Here is a 27914-nt window from a genome sequence, read left to right as displayed (position 1 = left end):
CTTGCATCTTGGGATGGACTTGAGTATTTTGGTAACAGCCAAATGTGACAAAACTCAAATATGCCACAATGGTGAACTGCTATGTTACATTCGGGGCATGAATTGGACGCTCTAGAATAGTCATGTTCTTTCTTTTTTTATAGGCATACAGTTGTTCTACAATGTTGTGTCAGTTTCTGCTGTACAACAAAGTGAATGAGCTAGCTGTATACATATATCCCCTCCCTCTTGGGCCTCCCTCCCACCCTCTGCATCCCATCCATCTAGGCTGTCTTAGAGCCCCAAGCTGAGCTCCTTGTGTTATACAGCAGCTTCCTGCTATCTGTTTTACACACAGCAGTGCACATGCATCAATCCCAATCTCACAGTTCATCCCACTCCTCTCCAATCCATTTCCTACGTGTTTCTTAAACATACACTTCTTAGACTCCAGCTTCAGGAGATGCCAACACAGAGAGCTAGGGGGTTAGGGATCGGTATTTCTTGAACATCCTTTGGGAACTGCTTTAATCAACACGCTGATGCTGCCCTTGGAGCTTCTAGGTTGGTCCCGCCACCAAATCCACAGAGGCTGCTCTGCTTCTTAGATGCTCATGCCCACTTTTTGCAGTTTTTCTCTTTACTCCACATTGAGTACTGCCTCTAATTTCCTGCCTCCTCCTTTCCCAATTCTGCTCCAAATTAGTTTTTTGAAGTCAGAATAATGGATGTAGTGAAAATAAATAAACTTCACCTGAGAATCTAAGGCTTCCTTCTGCCTCTGAAGTGCCTGCACTGTAGGAACTCTGTGACGTATGCTTTAGTGACCTTTCTTTCTAGGAGTTTGACCCCGTTTGCCTTGCTCTGTCAAGACAGGCTTCATTTTCTTAGATGTATTTTGTGTGCCAGAGCCCACAGTGTATGTATTAATAGTTTGAAGCTGTCACAAGTTCTCCTTTGGTAGTGACTTTCATAATTGCATCACTACCTTTGCTTTAGTATTCCCAAATATAAATGGTCTAGACTTTGCATTACAGAATAACTCCCTCTGGGACAGGCCGGGAAATCACTGACACAGGAGAGCGTCTGTCTATGAATACTTCTCCTAGGAGAATAGACGTCGTCCTGGCAGGCAGAACTGTGTCCTAAGAAATCCATTTCACACTATGGCCAGCATTATGTCAAGAATAAGAGAGCTCAATGGCTCGCGTCCATTGAAAAGAATTCAGTCAATAGAGGACTATGCACAGATCCTATATATGGAAGTCTTCGGTAACCAAGGAAGAAAACAGACATTCACATGGAGACCGAAAACCAACTTTGAATTTGTCTTGGGGCAAATGCTTCCTTCTTAACTGCCTGGCTCTTCAGATAAACTGGGTCCTCTCTGGAGCTGAGCGGTGGTCGCGTGACCCTCGCAGGGTTAGGGCCCGTTTCCCGTGGCCGCCCTGCATCGCTAGCGGAGTTCGCGTGCGGTCGAGGTTTCCTGCGGGCACCCGGGCACCCGCCGTGTCCTCACCCGCTCCGTTATCCCGCGCCCCGGACCAACCCCTGGCCACGGTCGGTCGTGCTGGGCAGGAACTCCTGATGCAACGGGATGCTGCCGTTTCAGGCCGTCTTCCCTGGAAGCCGCGGGCTCTTTTCCATCTCCCGCACCTTTAAAGGCCAAACGCTCTCAGGCACCCGTCTCCAGGATCCAGCTGCCCGCCGGCTCTGCGCCCTTCAGGAAACGAGAGCGGACGTCTCGCAGGCTCCCGCGGGCCGAGCGCGGACTACAACTCCCGATAGGCTGCGCGCCGCGCCTCTGCGCCCGGGCGCTGCGAGAGGACGGCCGTGGCACTGCCTGGACTACAGCTCCCGAGAGGTCGCGCGCCGCGCCTCTGCGCCAAGCCGCTGAGAGAGGACTTGGAGGTGCGGGCGGCGCGTCCGGCCTGCTGAGGAGGTTGTGGCGGGGAGTGAGGCCAGCAACATGGACAACGCGGGGAAGGAGAGAGAGGCGGTGCAGCTGATGGCCGAGGCCGAGAAGCGAGTCAAGGCCTCCCACTCCTTCCTCCGAGGGCTGTTTGGGTGAGCGCCGGACTGCGCGTGCCCCGGGGAGGGTTTCCGTCCCTGCCCGGCGGCCCCCAGAGCGCCCCGGGGGCCCTCTAATCCCTACACACCCTCCAGAAAGTCCCCTAAGTCTCCCCGGAGCCCCCTGGGGTCCCCAGGACGCTGCAGGGCTCCCCACGCCCTCCAGGGATCCCCTAGGATACCAAAAGCCCCCCACCTTGCCTCCAGGGACTCCCTAGAATCCCCGGAGCACCCCCCACGCCCTCCAGGGATCTTCTAGGATCCCCGAAGCCCCCACACCCTTCCAGGGATGGCCCTAGGACCCTCGGAGGGCCCTCGGAGCCCCCCATCTTGCCTTCAGGGACCCCCTAGAATCCCCAGAGCCCCCCACCTTGCTTCCAGGAACCCCCTAGAATCCCCGGAACCTCCCACCTTGCCTCCAGGGACCCCCTAGAATCTCCGGAGCCCCACGCGCCCATTAGAACCCTTCAGGACGACCCCAGGGCCCCCCACATGCCCTTCCGAGATCTTCTATGACCCTCGGAGGGGGTCCACCTACACCCCGCGCGGGTGGCGGGTCCCACTGGCCGAGCACCAGTGTGCGTGACGCCGCGGCGGCCACACCGGTTTGCTGTTTCGCCTGGACTCGGCCCGCCCCTCTCGGGAGTCCCGCGTGGGCGTGAGGCTCCGGGGAGAGGCGGGCCCCAGACCTCTGCTCGGGCTCCAGGCCGGCAGTCCGCCGCCCTGTGCCTGCGCGCCTTGCGCCTTGCGCCAAGCACACCGGTAATAGCCGTGGGGTGAGTGAGGACGTGCTCTCAACCCGGTGCCATTGCTTCGCCAGAGATTGATGTGATAACCAGGGTCTCCGGTTGGTTTAGGGATAACGCAGCTCCTCGAAGTCTGGGTCTCTTGGAAATCCCGTTCATTTCCTGTAATTCTTCTGCCCCCTCCTACGGAAGGTCTTAAATTCGGACTTCCCAAAAAGCAGAGCCTGCACTGACATTTCTTGGAAGAATTCTGGCTGGTTGAGTAGGTGAATGATTCAGCTGTTTAGGATGAAGGAAGCAGAAAATTCCTGGTGGTTTTCCGTATTTTCTTATGAAAGCGAAAGGCCCTTGGCCAACACCCAGAGCATTTGCAAATTCAGCTTGGAATCTCCTTGTTTTGCCACCTTCGTTGTTTGAGTTGTGATATTTTACCAGTGTTGATAATCTCCAGGAAACGCTTAAATGCAGGTTTCATGCAGTGCGCGTAATATACGACGCAAAGATGCAGAAAGGTAACGGTTCCTGCCTTCAAGAACCTCTCTAGGCGTTTATCCCTGCTGCTGCTGCTAAGTCGTTTCAGTCGTGTCCGACTCTGAGCGACCTCACAGACGGCAGCCCACCAGGCTCCCCCATCCCTGGGATTCTCCAGGCAAGAATACTGGAGTGGGTTGCCATTTCCTTCTCCAGTGCATGAAAGTGAAAAGTGAAAGTGAAGTCACTCAGTTCTGCCCGACTCTTAGTGACCCCATGGACTGCAGCCTACCAGGCTCCTCCATCCAGGGGATTTTCCAGGCAGGAGTATTGGAGTGGGTTGCCATTGCCTTCTCCAAGGCATTTATCCCTGGTGGTTTCTAAATTTATCATGTGATGTATGGTTTAGAGTATAGCCATGAATTGCAAATTTGTACTCCTTTAAAAGTTATGACAGTACTATAAGGAACCCTGTCTTATACCTAACCTTAACACCAAGCGGTAACTCCTTTCTCTGGTTCACAAAACAATTACAGTTTATTCCAGTAAAATTTAATGTCATAGCACCTGGAGCTGGGAGGTGATCTTAATGGCACAGCATTTCCAGTCCAGATTCGCATCCCTGGAAGAGAATCTGTAATCGGCAGAGAAAAAAGCGCCTGACAGCACTTGATGATTCTCAGAGGGATGCTCCTGCTGGCTCCTTTTGATGAAGAGGTGTTGCGTTGTGCTTCTTGTGAAATTTGACCACATCTTGAACCAGTAATCCTAAAAGGATTTTAGAAATGCATTTTGTCTTTAGAGAAACGTCTTTTTTTTTTTTTTTTCCCTTCTTGATCACCTGTTTTGTTGTGGAGCATTGTAGGAAGACTTCATCCTCAGCATTCAGCCTCAGTTTGCACGGAAGTCATTGCATCTTAGGACTGATGCGGATCCAACATGTCGGTGCACTGTCCTTGCTCTGGGACCAGGGGCAAGTTCCTTAGCCCCTCCGTGCCTCAGTTTCCTGTGCTGTAAGACGAGTGTAAGAGAAGTGAGTGAAGGTTCCATGAATATATGCTTGTAAAATGTTTAGTCTTAAAGATGAGGATTATTAATTAGCATCTTCATCAGAATTATCAGGCCCGGTTATTTATCAAGGAAACAGAACCAAGCAGATGAAGCTGACTTTGCCAGGATTTCAGAGTCAGAGACTTTTTGGACTGCATCCTTGGGCTTTTAATGAAGTAAAATATCAATATTTGAAAGAGCTTTGCACCACCTAAGTGTTATTTATACTGTGGAGGACTGTGTAGTAATGCTTGTCTCCGGAAAAGCTTGGGGAAGAAGGGTACTCAGAGTTCTTTGAGCTTTAATAGCATTACATAATTCTTTGAAGCCAACAGCTAGATCTAGTTTCTCTGTCACTGACAATGGGAAGACAGATTCTGTGTCAGTTTTAGGCGTTCAGAATCTTACCTTACGTTGGGCATAACTTACACCTGTCTTCAGCTTTCTGGGCTAGGATACCTTTGTTAATCCTCCCTGCCCTAGCTCCTTTAGCCAGAGAATTTTCCCCTCTACTTGTTTCCCTTTATTTAAACCACAGTGCAGTCCATCTGCATGTCAGACTCCTAAGTTAACAGCACATACCCACATATTGGTGTCACTGAGCCCACCTGTGTAAGAGCTGACAGAACTTTACTGGGGACAGGTGATGCTGTTTGGGGTGCTGGTGGCCGTTACAGGCGCTCAACCTACTTTACTGCAAATGTTTCACGCCTGGGGCTGCTTAACCCAACTGCAGATTAAAACCTGTGTAAGAGTGGATCCCCTTTGCTCAGTGTCGATCCACACACTGTGCTAGTTCTGTGGCCATGCCGCCTTCTCACTGCTCTTCTGTGGCTGTTCCTTTTTGTTGCTTTCAGTAAAATTAGCCAAAAATATGAAGAAGTCAATCACGCATTCTTCTGTATGTAAGGCACAAGTTCAGGCTCCCCTGCGAGATGTCCGTGTTCCTCGCAGGTCTTTCCCACAGTACCCTGCAGGAAAGGACCTGCTGAGCCATCACAAGAAACCACTGTCATGATGGTCAGTCTTTCTGCTTGACTGACAGATCAACAGTGATGTGTTCTTGGAGTCCTGGAATTCAGTTAAAACTTAACTCCTTCACTGGCTTAGCTTAGTGTAGCAAAATTGCCACTGAAGGGGCTGCGCTTTGATTTTGTTTCCAAAGATGAGCTATTGAATTTTGTAGTTAACGTCAAATTTTAGTTTACCATCTTAATGAACTGATGGTCAGCCGACCTAGGTCTGACAGCAAGATGGCTTTGCATTTCTACAGCCTGTACTGTCTGTGCCATCCTGTTATAGGAGACCACAGTGGGGAACACTGCCTGTGGAGGAGAGTGGCTTAAGACTGACTGTGGGAGCAGGTTCTGGGTGGTTAACCCTATCTTCCCATGCTCTTGAATGTTCCCCAGGCTCAAAGCGTGTGCTACTTGCTAAGTCACTTCAGTCGTGTCCGACTCTCTGTGACCCCATAGATGGCCTCCTACCAGGCTCCTCCGTCTCTGGGATTTTCCAGGCAAGAAAACTGGAGTGGGTTGCCATTTCCTTCTCCAATGCATGAAAGTGAAAAGTGAAAGTGAAGTCGCTCAGTCGTGTCCGACCCTCAGCGACCCCATGGACTTCAGCCCACCAGGCCCCTCCATCCATGGAATTTTCCAGGCAAGAGTACTGGAGTGGAGTGCCATTAAAGAGCTATAAATCTGGCAGTGTCAAAGTAAATTTAATGAAAGGCCCTATAGGGTTGTGTGCATGCTCAGTCATGTCTGACTCTTTGTGATCTCCTGTACTGTGGCCCACCAGGCTCCATGGAATTTTCCAGGCAAGAATATGGGAATGAGTTGCCATTTCCTACTCCAGGGGATCTTCCCCACCCAAGGATCAGACCCATGTCTCATGCATTGGCAGGCAGATTGTTTACCACTGTGCCATCTGGGAAGCCTCTTATAGGTTTGCTCAGAAATAACTGAATCTATATTTCTTAGCTACTTGTGAAAATTGGGAGTATTTCTTAAGCATTGTGGGCCATTAATTATCAGTATTTTTCACTCAGCTTTATTTTGGCAAAGACTGTGTTTAAATTTTGCCAAATTATGATGGGACATATGATGGCATTTGTAAAGCATTTAGGTCCACCTCAGTTATAGTAGATATTCAGATGCAGATTGAACTTTAAAAAAAAATTTATTATTAAGCTTAGATTTAGAGACAGGTGGTATAGTGTAAGAAGTATGTATGTTATATTTCTTATAATTTTATGTAATAACAGAATAACCTGTTATGTATTATGTAATGTATATGTGAGCCGTAGTAATATGTACACACACTCTGTGTGTGTGTGTGTGTTTATGTATATATATAAGGCCAAATACAGATTCTGGTTTACTGGCTTGGTGACCCTGGCCAAGCAAATCGTACTCAGAGCTTCTGTTTTTTTTTTTTTTTTAGCTTTCACATGGGCAGAGGGAAAGAATTTACTTGTCAGAGCTGTAAGGATTGAATAGGTGCTGCACAGAGCTGTATTACAATCATTTGGTTTTTTGATTTTTAGTGTCAGTGTCAAGTTATTTCGTATATGAAATGATAATCACGATTGGCCTTTTTCTGTTTGCGTTTTTGCAGTGTTCACCGTATTCTCTCATTTCTGTGAGCCCTGTGAGGTGCAGAGTCCTTTACCAGTGGTAGGGAGGACCAGGACTGTGCTGCCCTGCGGCTCGAGGGTGTAAGGTCCTGGGGGTCTACCTTGTTTGGTGGCTGTGGCCCAGCACCTCCCTGGGACTTCAGGGGTCTCCGGTGAATGCCTTACAGATGCTGATTTGTTTTCTTGTGCTCTTTCGTTTAGTTTGAAGAGCGAAGGTAACAAAGTGAAGGGGAGTCCATGTTTCTTTCTTCTGTGTTTCCTTCGATACTTGTTCGTTGTAAACATAGCAGCTACCTATGGTAGGAAACGGCAAGGAGTACAGGACGGTTTTAGTTGAAAAGTAGAGTTTTCCCTGAATCCTCACGCTCCTCAATCTTACTCAGCAGAGGTAACTGTTTTTAACTTTCCTTTTGATTCTTCTGATGGTTGCTACCATGATTCTAAATAATTTTAGAATACTTTTGCTACCTTACTAATTTTAGATAATGTTTGTTGATTCTGCTGAAAATGAAGAAGGTAGCATGGCTTACGTGACAGTGCATCTTCTTCACCTCCTGATTTTTGTGATTTCTCAATCTCTAAATACGATCTTTTATATGTAAATAGCATTTAAGCTTTATATAATTCTACTTTAAACTTTTTTCAGATATTTCCCTGTATCTCTGAGTTATAGAGTGACCGTGAAGGTAGTGTTCAAACTGGGATATTTTTGAGATGCCAAGAAGATGGGTATAAACCGGGAGTGTCCCTGCAACCAGGACAGAGGATCATCCTAGTTATCAGATCAGATCAGTCGCTCAGTCGTGTCCCACTCTGCGACCCCATGAATCACAGCACGCCAGGCCTCCCTGTCCATCACCAACTCCCGGAGTTCACTCAGACTCACATCCATCGAGTCAGTGATGCCATCCAGCCGTCTCATCCTCTGTCATCCCCTTCTCCTCCTGCCCCCAATCCCTCCCAGCATCAGAGTCTTTTCCAGTGAGTCAACTCTTCACATGAGATGGCCAAAGTACTGGAGTTTCAGCTTTAGCATCATTCCTTCCAAAGAAATCCCAGGGCTGATCTCCTTCAGAATGGACTGGTTGGATATCCTTGCAGTCCAGGGGACTCTCAAGAGTCTTCTCCAACACCACAGTTCAAAAGCATCAATTCTTCTGCGCTCAGCCTTCTTCACAGTCCAACTCTCACATCCATACATGACCACAGGAAAAACCATAGCCTTGACTAGACGAACCTTTGTTGGCAAAGTAACGTCTCTGCTTCTGAATATGCTATCTAGGTTGGTCATAACTTTCCTTCCAAGGAGTAAGCGTCTTTTAATTTCATGGCTGTAATCACCATCTGCAGTGATTTTGAAGCCCAGAAAAAGTCTGACACTGTTTCCACTGTTTCCCCATCTATTTCCCATGAAGTGGTGGGACCGGATGCCATGATCTTCGTTTTCTGAATGTTGAGCTTTAAGCCAACTTTTTCACTCTCCACTTTCACTTTCATCAAGAGGCTTTTTAGTTCCTCTTCACTTTCTGCCATAAGGGTGGTGTCATCTGCATATCTGAGGTTATTGATATTTCTCCCGGCAATCTTGATTCCAGCTTGTGCTTCTTCCAGTCCAGCGTTTCTCATGATGTACTCTGCATATAAGTTAAATAAGCAGGGTGACAATATACAGCCTTGACGAACTCCTTTTCCTATTTGGAACCAGTCTGTTGTTCCATGTCCAGTTCTAACTGTTGCTTCCTGACCTGCATACAAACTTCTCAAGAGGCAGATCAGGTGGTCTGGTATTCCCATCTCTTTCAGAATTTTCCACAGTTGATTGTGATCCACACAGTCAAAGGCTTTGGCATAGTCAATAAAGCAAAAATAGATGTTTTTCTGGAACTCTCTTGGTTTTTCCATGATCCAGCGGATGTTGGCAATTTGATCTCTGGTTCCTCTGCCTTTTCTAAAACCAGCTTGAACATCAGGAAGTTCACAGTTCACATATTGCTGAAGCCTGGCTTGGAGAATTTTGAGGATTACTTTACTAGCGTGTGAGATGAGTGCAATTGTGCAGTAGTTTGAGCATTCTTTGGCATTGCCTTTCTTTGGGATTGGAATGAAAACTGACCTTTTCCAGGCCTGTGGCCACTGCTGAGTTTTCCAAATTTGCTGGCATATTGAGTGCAGCACTTTCAGAGCATCATCTTTTAGGATGTGGAATAGCTCAACTGGAATTCCATCACCTCCACTAGCTTTGTTCGTAATGATGCTTTCTAAGGCCCACTTGACTTCACATTCCAGGATGTCTGGCTCTAGGTGAGTGATCACACCATCGTGATTATCTGGGTCGTGAAGATCTTTTTTGTACAGTTCTTCTGTGTATTCTTGCCATCTCTTCTTAATATCTTCTGCTTCTGTTAGGTCCATACCATTTCTGTCCTTTATCGAGCTCATCTTTGCATGAAATGTTCTTTTGGTATCTCTGATTTTCTTGAAGAGATCCCTAGTCTTTCCCATTCTGTTGTTTTCCTCTATTTCTTTGCATTGATCACTGAAGAAGGCTTTCTTATCTCTTCTTGCTATTCTTTGGAACTCTGCATTCAGATGTTTATATCTTTCCTTTTCTCCTTTACTTTTCGCTTCTCTTCTTTTCACAGCTATTTGTAAGGCCTCCCCAGACAGCCATTTTGCTTTTTTGCATTTCTTTTCCATGGGGATGGTCTTGATTCCTGTCTCCTGTACAATGTCACGAACCTCATTCCATAGTTCATCAGGCCCTCTATCAGATCTAGGCCCTTAAATCTATTTCTCACTTCCACTGTATAATCATAAGGGATTTGATTTAGGTCATACCTGAATGGTCTAGTGGTTTTCCCTACTTTCTTCAATTTAAGTCTGAATTTGGCAATAAGGAGTTCATGATCTGAGCCACAGTCAGCTCCTGGTCTTGTTTTTGCTGACTGTATAGAGCTTCTCCATCTTTGGCTGCAGAGAATATAATCAATCTGATTTCGGTGTTGACCATCTGGTGATGTCCATGTATATAGTGTTCTCAGGAGACTTTATAATTCATTTTTATGCTTTCACTTTGAGTTCATTTGATCACTGTATAAAATCAGCAAGACTTTTGTATCTTAAGAATTTTTGGTAAGTGATATGTAGGAGTTCACAGTAAGGAGATTTTGTAAGCAGAATTTCAGAATGTTAATCATGCCTGTATTTGAATATTAATAGAACTTATCTTAGGAATGTTAATTTAATTAAAATCTAACAAGTTAATAGATCAGTACTTTATTGGATTAAAATACATGTTTTTCACAGTAAGGAGATATCTGCCAATTCTGGTTTTAATGGGTGTTTTCATTATGGATTGAATGAAGGACTTATATTTTAAGGCCTTTTCAATAACTGTGAGGTAAGCATGACTTTTTTCCTTTAGTTATTAGTACATTAACCAAGGGATATCCTCATACTGAACTGTCCTGGCATCCCTTGAATAACCCCCTGAATTATAATGTATGAATTTTGTAATGGGCCGTTGGATACTGTTTTAAATTATTTCAAGTTCTTTTATTTGCAGTGTGTGTATGTGTGTAGTCTTTTTCAGCTGAAGCACTGATGTCACAGGGGCCTCATAAAAACAATTTGTAAGTTTTTATTTTTTATTTTTCTCCATGCTCTGGTCTCTGCATTTTTAAATCGAATCCTCTTAAGGGAAGTCATGTTGGGCTTTTTGGTGTTAATTTCCTTGATACTTTTCTTTTTCCCCTGGAAATGTTTAAATGTTTAAACTTCCTATCTCTACTGAGGTTAGTTTTGGTAAATTGTATTTTTAAGGAGATCATTCGTTTCACCCATGAATATGCTTGTACAGGTATCTCTTCGAGAGCCTGCTTTTCATTCTCTCATGTATATGCCCCAAAATGAAATTGCTGGATTATGTAGTAATCCCATTTTTAATTTTTTGAGGAACTGCCATACTGTTGCCCACAGCGGTTGTACCATTTTACATTCCTATCAGCAATGCACACAGATTCTAATTTCTTTACATGCTTCCTTCCAGCACTTGGTATTTTATAAATAATGTGCATTCTAACAGTTCTGAGGTTATATCTCATTGTAGCTTTGATTTGCATTTCCCTAATTATTAATAATGTTGAGCATCTTTTCATATGCCTATTGGCCATTCATATATGTCCTTTGGAGAAATGTCTATTCAAGTCCTTTGTCCTTTTTTTTTAATTAATTTATTTTTTATTGAAGGATAATTACTTTATAGAATTTTGCTGTTTTCTGTCAAACTTCAACATGAATCAGCCATAGGTATACATATAACCCCTCCCTTTTGAAACTCCCTCCCATCTCCCTTCCCATCCAACCCCTCTAGGTTGATACAGAGCCCCTGTTTGAGTTTACTGAGCTATACAGCAAATTCCTGTTGGCTATCCATTTTTAAATTGACTTTTTTGTTGTTGTTATTGAGTTTTAGGAGTTTGCTGTATATTCTTGATGTTAATCCCTTATTGGGTATGTGATTTGAGGATATTTTCTCCCATTCTGTATGAGGCCTTTCTACTCTCTGAATAGTGTCTGTGATGCACAGTTTTTTTTTTTTTTTTAATTTTCATGGAGTTCAATTTGTCTGTTTTTTTTTTAACCTGTGCCTTTAGTGTCATATCCAAGATACCATTGGCAAATGTAGTGTCATGAAGCTTTTGCTCTGTTTTCTTTTAAAAGTTTTTGCTGTTTTAAATGTCACATTTAGGTCCTTGATCCATTTTGAGTTAATTTTCGTGTAAGGCTATGCATAAGGCTGGAGCCCTCATAGCTCAGTCAGTAAAGAATCTGCCTGCACAGTGGGAGATCTGGGTTCGATTCCTGGGTGGGGAATTCCCCTGGGAAAAAAAATGGTAACCCACTCCAGCACTCTTGCCTGGGAAATCTCATGAACAGAGGTGCCTAGTGGGCTGCATACAGTCCATGGGGTGGCAAGAGTCAGACACAACTTAGCTACTAATCCACCACCACCACCGTATGTAAGGCTCCAGCTTCATCCTTTGGCAAGTCAGTATTCGATTTTCCCAGCACAGTTTGTTGAAAAGACTGTCTATTCCTTGTTGAATATTTGACACCTTTGTTGAAAATCATTTGACCATAAAAGCAAAGATTTGTTCATGGGCTTTCTTTCTAGTCCCCTGGTCTGTATGTCTGTCTGTATTGCCAGTACCACATTGTTTTGATTACTATAGCTTTGCAGTAACTTTTGAAATCAGGAAGTGTGAGCCCTCCAGTTCTTTTTCAAGATTATTTTGGCTTTCAGGGTTCCTGTGATTTTTGCTTTATAAAGATGGCCGCCATGTTTGGGTGCCTAGATGTTCACAACCAGTATACTTTCACTTGAATTGTATCTTTAGTATTATGAAGTGAATTTCTCTATTTCATTGGATACTTTTGAGCCCAAATTCCACCTCCTCTGATGCCAGGGTAGCAGTCTTGGCTTTCTTGTTACTTGTGATTGCCTGTTTCAGGGCTGTGTTAGTCAAGAGGATTATCTGATGCCTGTGGCCATGTGGCCTGGGCTGCCCGGCCCCAGGGAGAGGGCAGCTCCCCTCCCTCATCGAGTCTGGGCACAGTGGCCAGGGCTGACTTGGAGGGAGGGAGTGGGAGCAGAAGCTGCAGGGGTTGTCTGTGCTTCTGTCACCAGAGGAGTATGCTATTACCCCGTGACTCTTCTTTAGTACCCTTTGCCTGATTTCCTTACTTGGGAATCTAGTGTTTTGTCTGCCCTGGGAAGCCTGCATTACCTACCTGTATGCCAGTCAGTGAATGTGCTCTACTTACCCCTCTATTCAGGGTGTGTGTGTGTCAGGGGGATTCAGGTATTTGTATAGGTCTCTTTCTGCTTACAGTAGGGTTATGTCCCCATAAACCCATTGTAAGTCAAAAATGTGTTTAACACACCTACCTGGCCTACCAGAGCACTTCCATTAGCCTACAGTTGGGCGAAACAATCTAGCACAGAGCCTGTTTTATAGTAGAGTGTTGACTGTCTCATATAATTCATTGAATACAGTACTGAACATGAAGGCAGAGTGGGTGTCTGGTCCAGAATGATTGTGAGTGTGTCAAGGAGCACATGCCTGACTGTGAACTCAGATGGTGCCCTTGCCAGGCCCGTCACGAGAGAGGGTCACTGCAGACCACTCACCTGGGAAAGGGCCAACATTGGGAGTGTGCTTTCTCCTAAATTCATATTACCTTCACAGCACCTTCTGTTCACATGTTGGTGTGGTTTCCTTGATGACTAGGATTTTGGGGGTGGGTTGGGGCTTGCTGCCATTCCAGTTCTGCCACCTCTGTTTCCCAAAACCCTGGGTTTTATTTCCAGCTCTGCTTTCTTTCACTAACTGCCAAGCCTCCTCTCTCCTTCCCTCCCCCAGAAGCACATCTTCTGGAGCCTGACACCTCTAGCCAGGCCCCCCTTCCAAGCCCCCATGCCCTCCAGGTCTCATACTTGTCTCCTGGACCCCACACTGCAGCCCCTCTCTGAAGGGGTGTTGCTGCCTGTGAACTGCGCTTGTGGGACCCTGCTGCACCCCATCTTGTGTCCAGGTATCCCCTCCTGATTGCTAGCAGGGGCTGTCTTCTCCTTAGCTCTGTTGTGTGCATGCTAAGTCACTTTAGTTGTGTCTGATTCTGTGCGACCCTATGGACTTTCGCCTGCCAGGCTCCTCTGTCCATGAGATTTTTCAGGCAAGAATACTGGAGTGAGTTGCCACGCCCTCTTCCAGGGGATCTTCCTGACCCAGGGATCGAACCTATGTCTCTTGTGTCTCCTGCATCAGCAGGGGAGTTCTTTACCACTAGCGCCACCTGGGAAGCCCCTAGCTCTGCTGGTTCAGGGTTTTTACTGCCCCAGCTTTCTTAAATGAAATCTTGTTGACTTCTGACTCAGTGGTCTCCAATTCGTTGAGTGGATCCAATCCATTGGTTACATCCACTCCTTGTTGATCTGTGTGGTTCCAGAAAATACAAGGACCTGTTTTTGTATTTAGGCAGCTACCATTGTCCTATAGGAATCTCAGGTCTCAATGATTAAGTTTCTGTTTAAAAAAATTAAAGTTTTATGAAGATTGAAATTAAATACCAAAGTTTCTCTTGACAAGTCATGTTGTGTGTGAGTCATTTCTGAGTTTATCCAGTAATTCCTATTCTTAGCTTCCTTGTAATGTTTAAGTATCTTGGTTTGTTTTACTAAAAGATCCAATCTATACATATCTCCCCTCTACAGGAGGCGTGACCCCTCGTCACACTTGACCCCTCATCTGGAGCTATTACCAGATAAAAGTCCCACCAGCTTTATGTGCTGTACCTATTCTTATAACTTTATTTCAAGAAGTTATGCTTAAATGCAAATACTTTGGTCAGACAGTCCTTAAACGTCTCAGATTGTTTCCTGCATTTGAGAATCTGTGATTCTTTTTTGTTAAATAGAAATAAAGTGAGACGTTCTCAGAAGGTGGAATCCCAGGGTCCAAGGCAGAGCACATGGTGGTCGAGGCTGAACTCCCTGCTCGGCTTCTGCTGGTTACTCTGGGAGTGCTGTGGATCTGGGGCAAAGGGTCAGGAGCTGATGGATCCTTGCATTTGTTTGTTAGCAGTCCGACTCCAAAGCCTACCTCCTTGCAGCCACACCTCTTGTTTCTGGTTTGTGAAAAAGCAAAGGATTTGAGTCAAGCAGTTACAGGCACGTGAGCCATTGGTGCCCACAGCTCTTGCCTTGTTATCTCCCCACCCTCACTGTCCATGTGCTCAGTTACAGTTTCCTGGGCTTCCAGATAGCTTTCACTCATCACAAGGAAAATGCAAGATTCTGAATGAGTGAGGGGTTAATAGTCTTGTCTGCGTGTAGATGTCATCTGAGCTCTCTGGACTACTAGGCTGTGATTTTCCCAGGCTGAGTTTTTCCCTCCTAAACAGGAAGGGGCAGGGAGGAGAGTCAGGGGCTTGGACCTGGCTCTGCTGTTTTGGGCTCCTGGGGAGCGGTGGGGGTGCGTGTCGCTCTCACCCCATCTCCTCTGTGGAACCTGGGGTGGGGGTGTCAGGCAATCAGATTTTTCCAGCCTGCAGTTAATTATTCTTTTCTCAGCACTTTGACCTCCTTGGTAAGAACGTTATTTTCTCAGTGTTTTCTGGCAGGTTAGTGCCATGTGCTGCTGCTGTTTAGTTGCTAAGTCGTGTCCACCTCTTCTGTGACCTTACGAACTATAGCCCACTAGGCTCCTTTGTCCACGGGACTTCCCAGGCAAGAATACTGGAGTGGGTTGTCATTTTCTTCTCCAGGCGATCTTCCTGACCCAGAGATCGAACCTGAATCTTCTGTGTCTCCTGTACTGGCAGACAGATTCTTTACCACTGAGCCACCCAGGAAGCCCGCCATGGGCTGTACTGTATCACTTACAATGTAGACTCCTCACTGAAACTTGTTTCTGTTTTCATGAATCTTCTACCTCAGTTCTAAGGGCTTTGGATAACAGTCAGTCAAAACTATTTTTCTTTAAAACTCAAAAAAATCAATTTTCACAGGTATAAAACACAGTAGACATTTGGAGTGACTTAAAAGTAAATTTTTTCAGTGCAAGTTCAGTTCAGTTGCTCAGTCATGTTTGACTCTTTGCAACCCCATGAGCTGCAGCATGCCAGGCCTCCCTGTCTAACACCAACTCCCGGAGCCTACCCAAACTCATGTCCATTGTGTCATTGATGCCATCCAACCATCTCATCCTCTTCTGTCCCCTTCTCCTCCTGCCCTCAATCTTTCCCAGCATCAGGGTCTTTTCAAATGAGTCAGCTCTTCGCATCAGGTGGCCAAAGTATTAGAGTTTCAGCTTCAACATCAGTCCTTCCAGTGAACACCCAGGACTGATCTCCTTTAGGATGGATTGATTGGATCTTCTTGCAGTCCAAGGGACTCTCAAGACTCTTCTCCAACACTACAGTTCAAAAGCATCAATCTTTGGTGCTCAGGTTTCTTTAGAGTCCAACTCTCACATCCATACATGACTACTGGAAAAACGATAGCCTTAACTAGACGGAACTTTGTTGGCAAAGTAATGTCTCTGATTTTTAATATGCTGTCTAGGTTGGTCATAACTTTCCTTCCAAGGAGTAAGTGTCTTTTAATTTCATGGCTGCATGGAGTAAAAAAAAATAAAGTCTCTGACTGTTTCCACTGTTTCCCCATCTATTTGCCATGAAGTGATGGGGCCAGATGCCATGATCTTAGTTTTCTGAATGTTGAGCTTTAAGCCCTCTTTTTCACTCTCCTCTTTCACTTTCATCAAGAGGCTCTTTAGTTCTTCTTCACTTTCTGCCATAAGGGTGATGTCATCTGCATATCTGAGGTTATTGATATTTCTCCTGGCAATCTTGATTCCAGCTTGTGCTTCTTCCAGCCCAGCGTTTCTCATGATGTACTCTGCATATAAGTTAAATAAGCAGGGTGACAATTTTTTCATGAATTCTTTAAGTTGTGTCTGTTTATGACAAGTGAGTTCTCTGGTGCTGTTAACGTCAGCATTTTTCTGGTGATTCTGTTAAGTGAGAGGTGAGGGTCTTGAGTCTCGCAGAGTTCATTCATTAGTTTTGTAAAGATCGCTGAACCTGACATCAGGTGTCCGCTCCACCACTGACTTTGGCTGGATGACAAGCCATTGACCTCCAGGTACAGTGTTTTCCCTTCTGTAATATGGAGACTGCATTCTGCAGTCCATAGGGTCACAAAGAGTCAGACACAACTTTGTGACTGGACGACAACAACACAGAGATGTCATCTTTTGTGGTCGTTTTAATTCTGAAGGTGGCAGAAAGCACATGGAAACATGCAGCATAAGACAGCATGTTGTAGGCGTTCTATTATTCTTAGCTGAACCTGCTTCTGAAAATAATAGGATAAAGTACATTTTAATTAAGCTAGTTTTATTTAGAAACCTTTAATAAGAATGATTGCACTGTAATTACAGTTCAAGATTCCTGGTACACTTTAGAAAAATAAGACACAGAAAGTGGCAAGCCTTTTGTTATCTCCAAGGAGCTGTGGCTAAGATTGAAAGCTTTCTTGAGTTAGGAATGTTCATCACAATAATTAGCTTTTTTTAAATGTAGCTTTGAAGTGAAGGAAAAGGAGCGTGAAGGTGTGAGCGAGAAGTCTTTGCTCTTCTACCGCTTTATTGTTGGTGTGGTTTGTTGCCATCCTGTCCCTGGTTGTATGACATACCCACCCAAAGGGGAGTTTTTTAGAGGAGAGGGAGATAGCTTTATTGAGGTGTAATTCACATACCATACTATTCACCCATCCAGAGTGTCCAGTTGAGTAGTTTTTAAGCATATTCGCTAAACGATGCGGTTACCACAGCAAGTGGTTTTAGCACGTTTTCATCACCCCAGAAAGAAACTCTGCCCACCCCCTCCATTTCTCTCCAGCACTCCCAGCTCCAGGACCAGCCTGTTGCAGCCCTTGCTGGTGCATGGTGGGCTCCCCTGGGACTGGCCCTTCACTCCACATGATGTCGTGAAGGTCGTCTGCTTTGTAGCACAATTAGTGAGTCCTTCCGTACATCATTCCTTTTTATTGTCTGATCTGCTCCACTGTGTGTATACCACCTTCATTTATCATTTTTCAGTTGATGGACATTTTGGTTGTGTCCACTTCTGTCTATCATGAGCTATGCTTCTGTGAACATTTGTGTACAAGTTTTTGTGTGGACCGATGTCTTCGTCTCTCTTAGGTATGTGCCTTGATGTAGAATTTGGGGTCATTTAGTAACCATGTTTAACCTTTTAAGCAGCTGCCAGACTCGTCCAGGGTAGCTTCTTATACAGTTTGCCACTTGTACTGGCAGTAAATGAGGGCGCTGGTTTCCTGCATCCTCCCTACATTTCCTTAGTCCTCTCTTTTGAGTCTAACCAGCCTGGTGGGAATAAAGTGCTGTCTTATTTGTGGTTTTGATTTGCATTTCTCTGATGCTTAATGATGTTGAGTATCTTTTCAAGGGCTTATTGGCTATGTCTTTTTTTTTAAGCTTTGGGGAAGTGTCTATTCAGATCTTTCACTCATTTTTACTTGAATCATTAGTCTTTTTGTTATTGAGTTGTAAGGGATCTTTATATATTCTAGATACAGATCACGTACGAGGTATACAAATATTCCAGAGTTTGTATGCCTTCAGTACACAAATCTAGTTACAATGATCATCCTGACTGACTCTGGGTCCAGCCCTACACAACTCCATATGGATTATTTCTTCTGATCTTCATAATAACTCAGAGGTATAGACTGTGTATTACCCTCAGTTTACACATGCAAGATTGGAGACCCAAAGAAACTAAAGTACTAGTCTGGAGTCAGACACTCAGTGGTGACTGACCCAGGTAGAGTCACACGTGATCTGTGCCTGCCCTCGTGGCATGGGGTGCCCCTCCTCTGGACTGCAGTCAGCCTTGGCCTCGCCCTCTCTCAGTCCTTACATCCATTTTCTGCCGGGAGTTCCCCTTGGCGTGTGGTGTGTGTTGTGGAGAGCCCGTCTTGTTCTGGTTCTCTCTCTCATTCTTTCTTGTTTATAGAGTAGACACACGAGACAGAGGACCAGTGGGCGTAGAGGCCTCAGCTTGGTGGAGTGGAAACTCTGAAAGCAGTGGGGTTCCCCTACAGGATGTTGTAGAGTGCATTTCCACCCCCGGCCCCTTTCACGCCAGGCATTGCAGCCCTTGAGCAGCCTGGTGCATTGCTGCTCCTGCGTCGGGTTTTAAGTCTGAACACAAACAGCGGACGTTAAAAGCATCAGCATGTCTTTATCCTTCAAAATTCAGCCTCCTTTGAAAAACGTACTTCTCATTCCTTGGGACAAGTAAAACTTCGGTTCACATGCATGGAAAGGACGCTCTTGAGGGTGTAGGCCCTGGGTCCCGCCACAGCGGTGTTTGCGTCTCGGTGCTCTGGAATCCTCGCAGGGTGGCGTTTACTCTCTTAGACCTCGGTTCCCTTACCTGGGACAGCAAGGGTGATCAGAGTGTCCCGTCCGAGCTGCTGGCAAGGTTCTCTAGCACTGGTCTGGCACGTCGTAAGTGCTTGGTAGATGTCCATTACTTGAGGGATATTTAGGGACATGGATGGTTGTTACTGTAAAACTTAACCTCATCTTTACATTTTTCTCAGAGGAAACACAAGAATAGAAGAGGCTTGTGAAATGTATACCAGAGCTGCGAACATGTTCAAGATGGCCAAGAACTGGAGTGGTATGTATGAAGGTGGTGTTTGTTTGCTTTCCAGGCAAATAACTTTAAAATCACTTTGAAGGAGGACATGACTCTCCGCCTTCCCCTTAGAAAAACTGCTGGCTGCGTGGGCAGGGTGGGGGAGAGGGGCTGTTGATCCAAGGGAGCAAAGCTTGAAATACTGATTGAAGTTTAGGCATAAAGGCGTGTCTGCTTTAGTGTCTGCAAAGCACTTACTACAGTGGGCATGTGGTTTTAAAAGACTTACTATTACTTGGAGTTAAGAAGGGTAACCTTTGGTGTTTACTCATGTGCTTAAATAAATTTAGTACAAGGAGTGAAAGTTGAAGTAAAAGTTACTGAAAAAGATGTCAGATACATAGAAATGCCTGCTTTTCTTTGCCTAAACCTTGGTGGAGACTTTCTAACCATACCTTACCCTGATAACTGATTGTGGTGCCCTGAGAAATGAGGCAGTTGTGGGTGTTACTTCTAAATCCTGACAGACTCCTCATTTTCTAACATAATACTTTTTTTTTTTTTAAACTTTACATAATTGTATTAGTTTTGCCAAATATCAAAATGAATCCACCACAGGTATACATGTGTTCCCCATCTTGAACCCTCCTCCCTCCTCCCTCCCCACACCATCCCTCTGGGTCGTCCCAGTGCACCAGCCCCAAGCATCCAGTATCGTGCATCGAACCTGGACTGGCAACTCGTTTCATACATGATATTTTACATGTTTCAATGCTCTTCTCCCAAATCTTCCCACCCTCTCCCTCTCCCACAGAGTCCATAAGACTGTTCTATACATCAGTGTCTCTTTTGCTGTCTCGTACACAGGGTTATTGTTACCATCTTTCTAAATTCCATATATATGCGTTAGTATACTGTATTGGTGTTTTTTCCTTCTGGCTTACTTCACTCTGTATAATAGGCTCCAGTTTCATCCACCTCATTAGAGCTGATTCAAATGTATTCTTTTTAATGGCTGAGTAATACTTCATTGTGTATATGTACCATAGCTTTCTTATCCATTCATCTGCTGATGGACATCTAAGTTGCTTCCATGTCCTGGCTATTATAAACAGTGCTGCGATGAACATTGGGGTACACGTGTCTCTTTCCCTTCTGGTTTCCTCAGTGTGTATGCCCAGCAGTGGGATTGCTGGATCATAAGGCAGTTCTATTTCCAGTTTTTTAAGGAATCTCCACACTGTTCTCCATAGTGGCTGTACTAGTTTGCATTCCCACTAACAGTGTAAGAGGGTTCCCTTTTCTCCACACCCTCTCCAGCATTTATTATTTGTAGACTTTTGGATCGCAGCCATTCTGACTGGTGTGAAATGGTACCTCATAGTGGTTTTGATTTGCATTTCTCTGATAATGAGTGATGTTGAGCATCTTTTCATGTGTTTGTTAGCCCTCTGTATGTCTTCTTTGGAGAAATAACATAATACTTTTACGCAGGGAAGGTACACAAAATGAAATCAGAATTCTTTTCGAGAGGGGGTGGCTCTTTTCCAAAACTGATTCAAGAAGCAGAATCTTTCCTCTACCCCTGGAAAAAAAGAGGTTACATGAAGGGGTTTTTCTATAGTGAAGGTGGACATGGCTTTTGACCAGGCCTGCCTGGTCTCTGTGGGTCTCTGGCCCCGTTGAGCCTGCAGATGACCTGAGGTGGGGGGCCTTTCCCTCCCAAAGTGCATTTGTTTCCCCAGGGGCTCTCCGAGCTTGACAGAGATGTCCATGCCACGCTGAGTCATGTGAACGTAAGGTGTGCGATCTCTCCACTTGTTTCTAAGGTGGACGCTTCCAAGTCAGTTCCGTGAAGTAGATGCTTTGGCTTAGATGGCCCTGAAAGGTCCTTTCTGGCTGTAAAACTCTTTTTAAAACATTTAGATAAGAAAGACATGTTCTGTTTCCAAAGTGCCTTTGCCCCTGAATTATAATGTATTTTAAAAGAGAGGAGAAAAGAGGATTAGTGGTCACCTCTTTTTTTTGGTTCAGGTCCTATTAGTGTTGTTGTTCAGTTGCTCAGTCGTGTCTTAACTCCTTGTGACCCCACGGACTGCAGCACACCAGGCTTCCCTGTCCTTCACCATCTCCCGGAGCCTGCTCAAACTCATGCCCACTGAGTCAGTGATACCATCCAGCCATCTCATCTTCTGTTGTCCCCTTCTCCTCCTGTCCTCAATCTTTCCCAGCATCAGGGTCTTTTCTAATGAGTCGGCTCTTCGCTTCAGGCGCCTAAAGTATTGAAGCTTCAGGTTCAGCATCAGTCTTTCCAGTGAATAATCAGGTTTGATTTCCTTTACGATGGACTAGTTGGATCTCCTTGCAGTCCAAGGGACTCTCAAGAGTCTTCTCCAACACCACAGTTCAAAAGCATCCATTCTTCAGGGCTCAGCCGCCTTTATGGTCCAACTTTCACATCCATACATGACTGTTGGAAAAACCAGGGTAAAAAGTGATCTTATCTAAAAAGACCTTTTCCTTCCTTTATCTGGGGACCAGATGTTCTAACCTTTGAAAATTCCTTTCAGAGTGTTACTGTTTATATAACTGAAGGGGATATATGTGTGTCCTCACCCCAACCCTTGTGATCTCTTGCCTGGGCTGACACCTCCCTGCTTCTTGACTTTACCTGTTTGTTTTAAAGAAACCAAAGTAGCCCTGTTGAATCTCTAGTCAGGTCATGTAATCTCAGAGCAGAGCTATAATCCTTCAAGGTGGCCTTCAGAGCCGAGCTGGTCTCCCATCCTCTCCTCACTCTGGACGCTTCTCCTACCCGCCCACTCCTTCCCCAGCACCCTCCTCTGACTCTTTGCCTGTGCTGTGCCCTCCTTCTGACACTGTCTTCCCCACAGTAGGGTGTGGCTGGTCCCTGTTTTCCTCCAGGCCCTTCTACAAATGTCATCATCCTCTTAGTGAGGTCTCTCCTGGCCATCCCTGGCAGTCCACTCTTCTGGGAAGCCCCTTCTCCTCTTCCCCGATGCCCTTAGCACCATCTAGCAAAAATAAGTGAAGTTCATTTGTTCGTTTGTATTGTCTGTGCTTTTATTATGTGCTGTCCCTCCTCGGAACATAAACCTTGGAAGGCCAGCGTGTTTCTGTGCTTCCTCTCTGCCCTGCCTGCAGGGCCTGGACCCATATGTGCAGCACAGTAGACAGGTGCTGAGTGTATTTTACAGAGTATTAGGTTCCTTGAATTTGGGACTAATGGACTAACAGATACCACTGTTTATAAAATAAACAACAAGGACCTACCGTATATCACAAGGAACTATACTAGATATTTTGTAATAGCCTATGAAGGAAAAGAGTCTGAAAATGAATATATATATATATATATACACACACATACGTATAACTGAAACAGTTTGCTGTACATCTGAAACTAACACAACATTGAATCTACTATACCTCAATTTTAAAAGTGGTTAAAAAAGGAAATAATAAACTGAAAATTAGGTTCTTTGAAATCGTTGCCATGTTGCCGTGGTGGTGATCGTGATACCACTGCATCTCATCTGTTTATAGTTTTAGAAGTTATTTTATGAGAATAAAAGAATTCGTCTGATTTGTCTGTTACTGTGCTCTTGAGAGATCATCCTGGCAGGAATTAGATGTTTACAGTTGAGGAAACTGGGTCTGAGAAGGTGTGTAACTTTATTTTGATAATACACTCCTTTAAAGATACTTCCACATTGGTAGAGATAGAGGTTAGTGGTGTTTGGAGTGAGTGCTCAGATTGAAAAGGTGAGCCAGCAGCTTGTTTTGGAAGGTGGGAGCGTGAAATTGTCAAATCAGCGCTTTTAATACTGTCCGGGGAAGTGGAGCCAGCCCGGGAGAGCCTGTGTGCTGTGCTGTTACCCCCAGTCAGGAAGGGATGGAACACCATTGGTTCTGGAATGGCCAGCATAGATAAAATGCCAAAAAATGAAATTACTGGTGGGAGGAGGAGGATTAAGTTCTAAAAGAAATGCTGACATTTCAATCTGGCAAAGCACAGGTGTGCTCTGAGGGCAGATATACATGTGATTATGAAAATGGCCAGCACGTGAGTGTGTTTCTGGGGCCACGCTGTCCTGAGCACTTTGCCTAGAAGGTCTGAGTGATGGTACACACTTCTGAGACCCAACTCATCAGAGCTGCTCTTCGGCGGTCGCATTCATGAACTATGGTGGGAAGTTTCCAGCTGCCCTGAGGTCCTGGGTTCCTGCCTACCACTTGGCAGCAGCTTGGACCCTCCTCTGGGCTGCCAGGTTCATGATCCACAAAGGTAGGGGTCAAGGCCTGGTGGGCAGGCTTCTCCGGTCCCACCTCCAATCTTGGGCCAGTGTTGGCTCAGACTGGCAGGGCCTAGGCTGCACTGGTGGGTCCATATCTTCAGAAGTGCCCGGAAGTCCTCTCGTCTTTGTTCTTATTCAGGGCAAGACTTGAAGCTGGGCAGTTTGATTTGGGGGCTTGTGCTGCCTCTTCTTGTGTTGCCATTTCTCCGGCTATGCTGGCCGAGTCAGTGGAAATGGACCCTCCCAGCCTCATGCCTCCTCGGAGACGCCCATCAGTGTGGGGCCTGCACTGGGGACGGAGCTGAGTGCTGAATGCGCAGTCAGTGTGGAAGGAGGCCTGAGGCTGAGAGCAGCACTTGTTGCTGGCCCAGGCGTCCCGGGTGTCTTTGTGGTCACCGGAGGTGACTGGGTCACATGCACGTGTGCCACCGTCAGGACGGGGCCTTCCCCAGGCGTGGGCTGGAGCGGGGCTGCCCTGGGGGTGGCTGCTCCTGTGTTTACTCACTCATGTGTTGTCTTCAGCTGCAGGAAATGCATTCTGTCAAGCCGCCAAGCTCCACATGCAGCTGCAGAGCAAACACGACTCAGCCACCAGCTTTGTGGACGCCGGGAATGCCTACAAGAAGGCAGACCCCCAAGGTGAGCCTCGCACCCCCCAGACCTCCCACGAGTTCTGCTGCTGAAGGGAGACGCACTCCCGGACGGTGGAGATTTGAAGATTTTTAACTCTGATCATCTGAAGTTTCTGTGGAGAAAATCTGTTAAATTTATCCTGTTGTCAGTACCATCGTCTTAAACACCATCTATGCTGCATTGTGGACAGTTTTTTTGAAATTAGCTTTAACTTTATGTAAGTCTTTAATGTTAATTTCATGAATGTGTACCTCGCCCACTAAGGGAAACAAAGGTTCGTTCCTTTACTTCTGAATAGTTTATGTGGAGGTGCAGTGTACGGGAGGTTGTAAAATCCAGTAATTACAACAGTTTATACACACAGCATTCATCTGACTTTTTTAGTATATGTGCTGCCAAAGCAAGTACTATCTGACTATTTTAAAAAGCATTTTTCCAAGTGTTGGTTTTGAGGAAAGAATGATCTTGGTTATTTGAAGTGGTGAAGTTTTTCAGATGTCCTTTGTTTTTGAGCTGGAGAAACGTACATCCTGCAATTGAAGGCCTGACCTCTCTCCACACATGCACTGTGTTTGTGGGATTGCCCTCTGGTTTCAGCAGCCCATTTTAACACAAAAATCCTGAGTTTCCTGACAATCTCACATTGGAATAAGGGCTGTGGTATAAGGATTAGCTGTAGCTTATTTCCAAAGGGAAAAGCTGGGCACAGCCCAAGTGCACAGTAGAGTCATTGCACATCAGCATGTAGTGCCACACTCACGTGGTGCAGGCACTCAGGCCCTGACGTCCGGGACGCCCTGTGACCTAGGACGTTTGCACGGCAACTGAAGGACCACAGGGAGCCGAAATCTCAGGTTCACAAAAAGTGTGTACTCGTGGAAATGCGTCCAGAAAACAGAGGAAAAGGGCATCAAATTCCTAGCTGGGGGATTGAGTGGGATTTTGTGGGTAGCTCTTCAATTTTCCTGTATTTTTAAAGGCACGACTATCCATGTTTCTTATGCAGGTTGGGGGAAATCACTTTCATTGTCACTAATCTACTTACTTTCCTGATTCTTCCGTTGGGTCTTTTTGCTTTGCTGCCTCTCCAGAGCAGAAGCAGTGCCCTGGGCGCTGCCAGCTGCGTGCCCATGTTGTAAATGTCTCTGCTCTGTGAGGTGGGCACTCATTGGCCCCGTGTGCCCGAGTTGTAAATGCCTCTGCTCTGTGAGCTCACTGTTCTGGGAAATCGGTATTATTCATGAGCTCATTTATTAGACTTTTTCTTCCTGTTGATATTTGTTAATACACCGAAAGTTAGCATCTTCTAACCCTGTACAAAAAGTAATTGTCTTCCAAAATCACTGCATACACGTGATGTCAGTGAGGAAGGAGCTGCCCTCAGGTTTTAGCAGATAGATGGATGGGTGTTGATGCTGGCTCCGGCTCCATTGTCCTGTCTTCTTGATGCAGGCTTCCCCATGAGGTCCTCAGGGTCAGGGTAGGTGTCACTGAGCCAGCCTCCCCTCCCCACCCTGCCCTCCTCTCTGATGCTGCAGCCTCTGTGTACTGGCTCATGGAGGGGCTGGGCATGTGCAGATGCACTTTTGCTTCTTACCAACCACCCTGCCTCCCCTTCGCCCCAGCGGGGCCCCCTTAGCGGTCTAGAAGCCCCCAGGAAGACAGGCTTAGCAAACCCTCTGACTGAATGGATTTTTCATTGTTTCTCTTGAATGCCTTCGCTTCAGAGGCTATCAACTGCTTAAATGCAGCCATCGACATTTACACAGACATGGTAAGACCTGCCTTGCTTGAGCGGCCGTGGGGTGGAGCCCTCGAGACGGCTCACGGTTAACCGGAATGTGACTGCTCTGTTTCCTCCCCAGGGAAGGTTCACGATTGCGGCCAAGCACCACATCACCATCGCAGAGATCTACGAGACAGAGCTAGTGGACATTGAGAAGGTGCGCAGATGGGGGAAGCTGGTGGGCGGGGACCCCAGGCGCCCCTGCAGTGGGGATGCGAGGGCAGAGGGAAGCATGTGTAGTTGGGGTCTCCTGGAGACCTCGGGTGGTGGCGGGAGGGAAAAACCCCTTACCAGGGCCCCAGGCTGCCTTTGCTCAGATTTGGGACAGCATTTGTGTAAAACCGAGCACTGTGGGCAACAGACATGCATCAGGGAGGAATGGCTGGTTTTGTTGGTGGTGGATGCTGAGCTCAGAGATCACCTTCATCCCATGCCTGCTTCCGCCCTGGACTGTTGTCACTCTCGCTTCCTGTTTCACCTCTCTCTTGGCCACTGGAGCATGTCCTTCCTGGTGCTCTCACCCCTGCCCGTGGCTGCTTCCTCCTCTTCTCTGGGGGCTGGGCTCTCATGCCCTCCCTGCCCTCACTCCCGTGGTCCTCGGTGCTCACACAGCTTCACGGCATGTGTGCTCTGTGTCTGGCAGCAGCTTGTCCGCGTCAGCAGTGAATCAGGTGGTTTCTCCACTACTTACAGCCTTGGGGCCTGTCTCCTCACCCAGCACCTCTCCCCCCACCCCGGGCCGTGCTCCCCTGTTCCTCATGTGGTGGCCACCCTGACCTCTCCGGAGCCTCTCACGTGTCAGGAGTGCTCTGCCTCAGGGCCTGTGACTGCTGTTTCCTCTGCTCTGAGCTCTTCTACCACACGTCAGTTCTGCAGAGCTTTGCCTGTTTGATACTGTGATGGGAACTGTTCCAGCCGCCTCACGAAAACTGGGACCTCCGCCCTCTCCAGGACACACCCATTGCCCCCCACCTCAGGGCCCCCTTACAGGCGCTCTGACGGCCCGCTCACCACCCCTGTCTCGCTCTCTCCCTCCACTGCAGTGGGTGCCCCACACCGGCCAAAGCCTGCCTCTGGTATACCAGTGTGTCTGAGACCCTGGCTCTGCTGAGTGAGCCGAGGGTGCCCTCCCCACCAGAGCAGATGGGATCCCCGGTGGGGCAGCCCCTCAGGACTGCCATGGGACGGGCGGCTTCCCCCTCTGGCTTCACGGGGGTGCCCCTGGTGGTCAGGCGGCTCAGAACTCACTGGCTTATGTCATGGACGGTCTCTGGGCCATCCCTGTCGTGCTGTGCCCTGCTCTTCTGAGGCCACCCTCAGACCTTGACCACATCAGGGCCGTGTGCCGTGTCTCCTGGGGAGGTTTTCTCTGACCCAGGAGCAGGTGCTGAACCCCAGCCCTGAGCCCGTCTTTGTGACTCTGAGTCTGCAGAGTCGATGGCAGAGCAGGAGTAGCGGGGCCGGGACGCTTGTCTGGTCAGGGTGTCTGGAGCGGGCTTGGTCTTTACTGAGTCTGAGCTGTCCTGAGAAGGGTGAGTGCTGGTAGGCAGAGTGTCCAGCCAGCCGAGGCTGCTCTGTCCTCTCCTGACCTCAGCGTTCAGTTTTCAGTCTGAAGGGCAAGATCTCAGGCAGCCTCTTCACCACATGCATCTCTGTGAGATTCAGGGTGGCTAAAACGATCTGTGGTGAATTCCTGGTTTTCTTTTTGTTAAACAATGTTGACAGTTTGTCATGGGAGTTTCTGCAGCCCGTCACGTCACTCCCAGTGCTCCTGCTGTTCTGCCAGTTGCTCACGGACCCTGAAGGGGTGAGGGGTGTCAGGGTCAGGGGTGTCAACGGTGTGGGGTGAAGGCTTGTGGAGCAGCTCGCCTCTCCTTTGGGCTCCTGTATCTAGAAACATCCTTGTCCTCGCCTCCCTGGTGGGACTCTCCAGATTGGGTCGGTGGCGCGTGACATTTGTTTGAAAAATCAGTTACACTAAGGCA

The 27914-nt window shown here is 46.7% G+C and overlaps 1 protein-coding gene across 2 annotated transcripts in view; it reads left to right on the top strand.

Moving 5' to 3' along the window:
• Nucleotides 1–1820: 1820 nt before the first annotated feature.
• Nucleotides 1821–27914, top strand: part of NAPB (NSF attachment protein beta) — a 37921-nt gene continuing 11827 nt past the window's right edge. The window contains exons 1-5 of one of the 2 annotated variants that reach the window (XM_061436407.1): nt 1821–2046; nt 19154–19233; nt 24033–24149; nt 25871–25917; nt 26009–26086. In XM_061436407.1, coding sequence (XP_061292391.1) covers nt 1949–2046; nt 19154–19233; nt 24033–24149; nt 25871–25917; nt 26009–26086 — 420 coding nt within the window. In that variant the 5' untranslated portion in view covers nt 1821–1948. Of the gene's footprint in view, nt 2047–19153; nt 19234–24032; nt 24150–25870; nt 25918–26008; nt 26087–27914 lie in introns of those variants that run through there. The other variant, XM_061436408.1, reaches the window with a different exon arrangement.

This window comes from Bos javanicus, chromosome 13 (genome assembly GCF_032452875.1).
Source record: "Bos javanicus breed banteng chromosome 13, ARS-OSU_banteng_1.0, whole genome shotgun sequence".
In the NCBI taxonomy this organism is placed as follows: Eukaryota; Metazoa; Chordata; class Mammalia; order Artiodactyla; family Bovidae; genus Bos; species Bos javanicus.
Note: the sequence above shows the minus strand (reverse complement) of the source record. Positions and strands in the feature narration are given on the sequence as shown.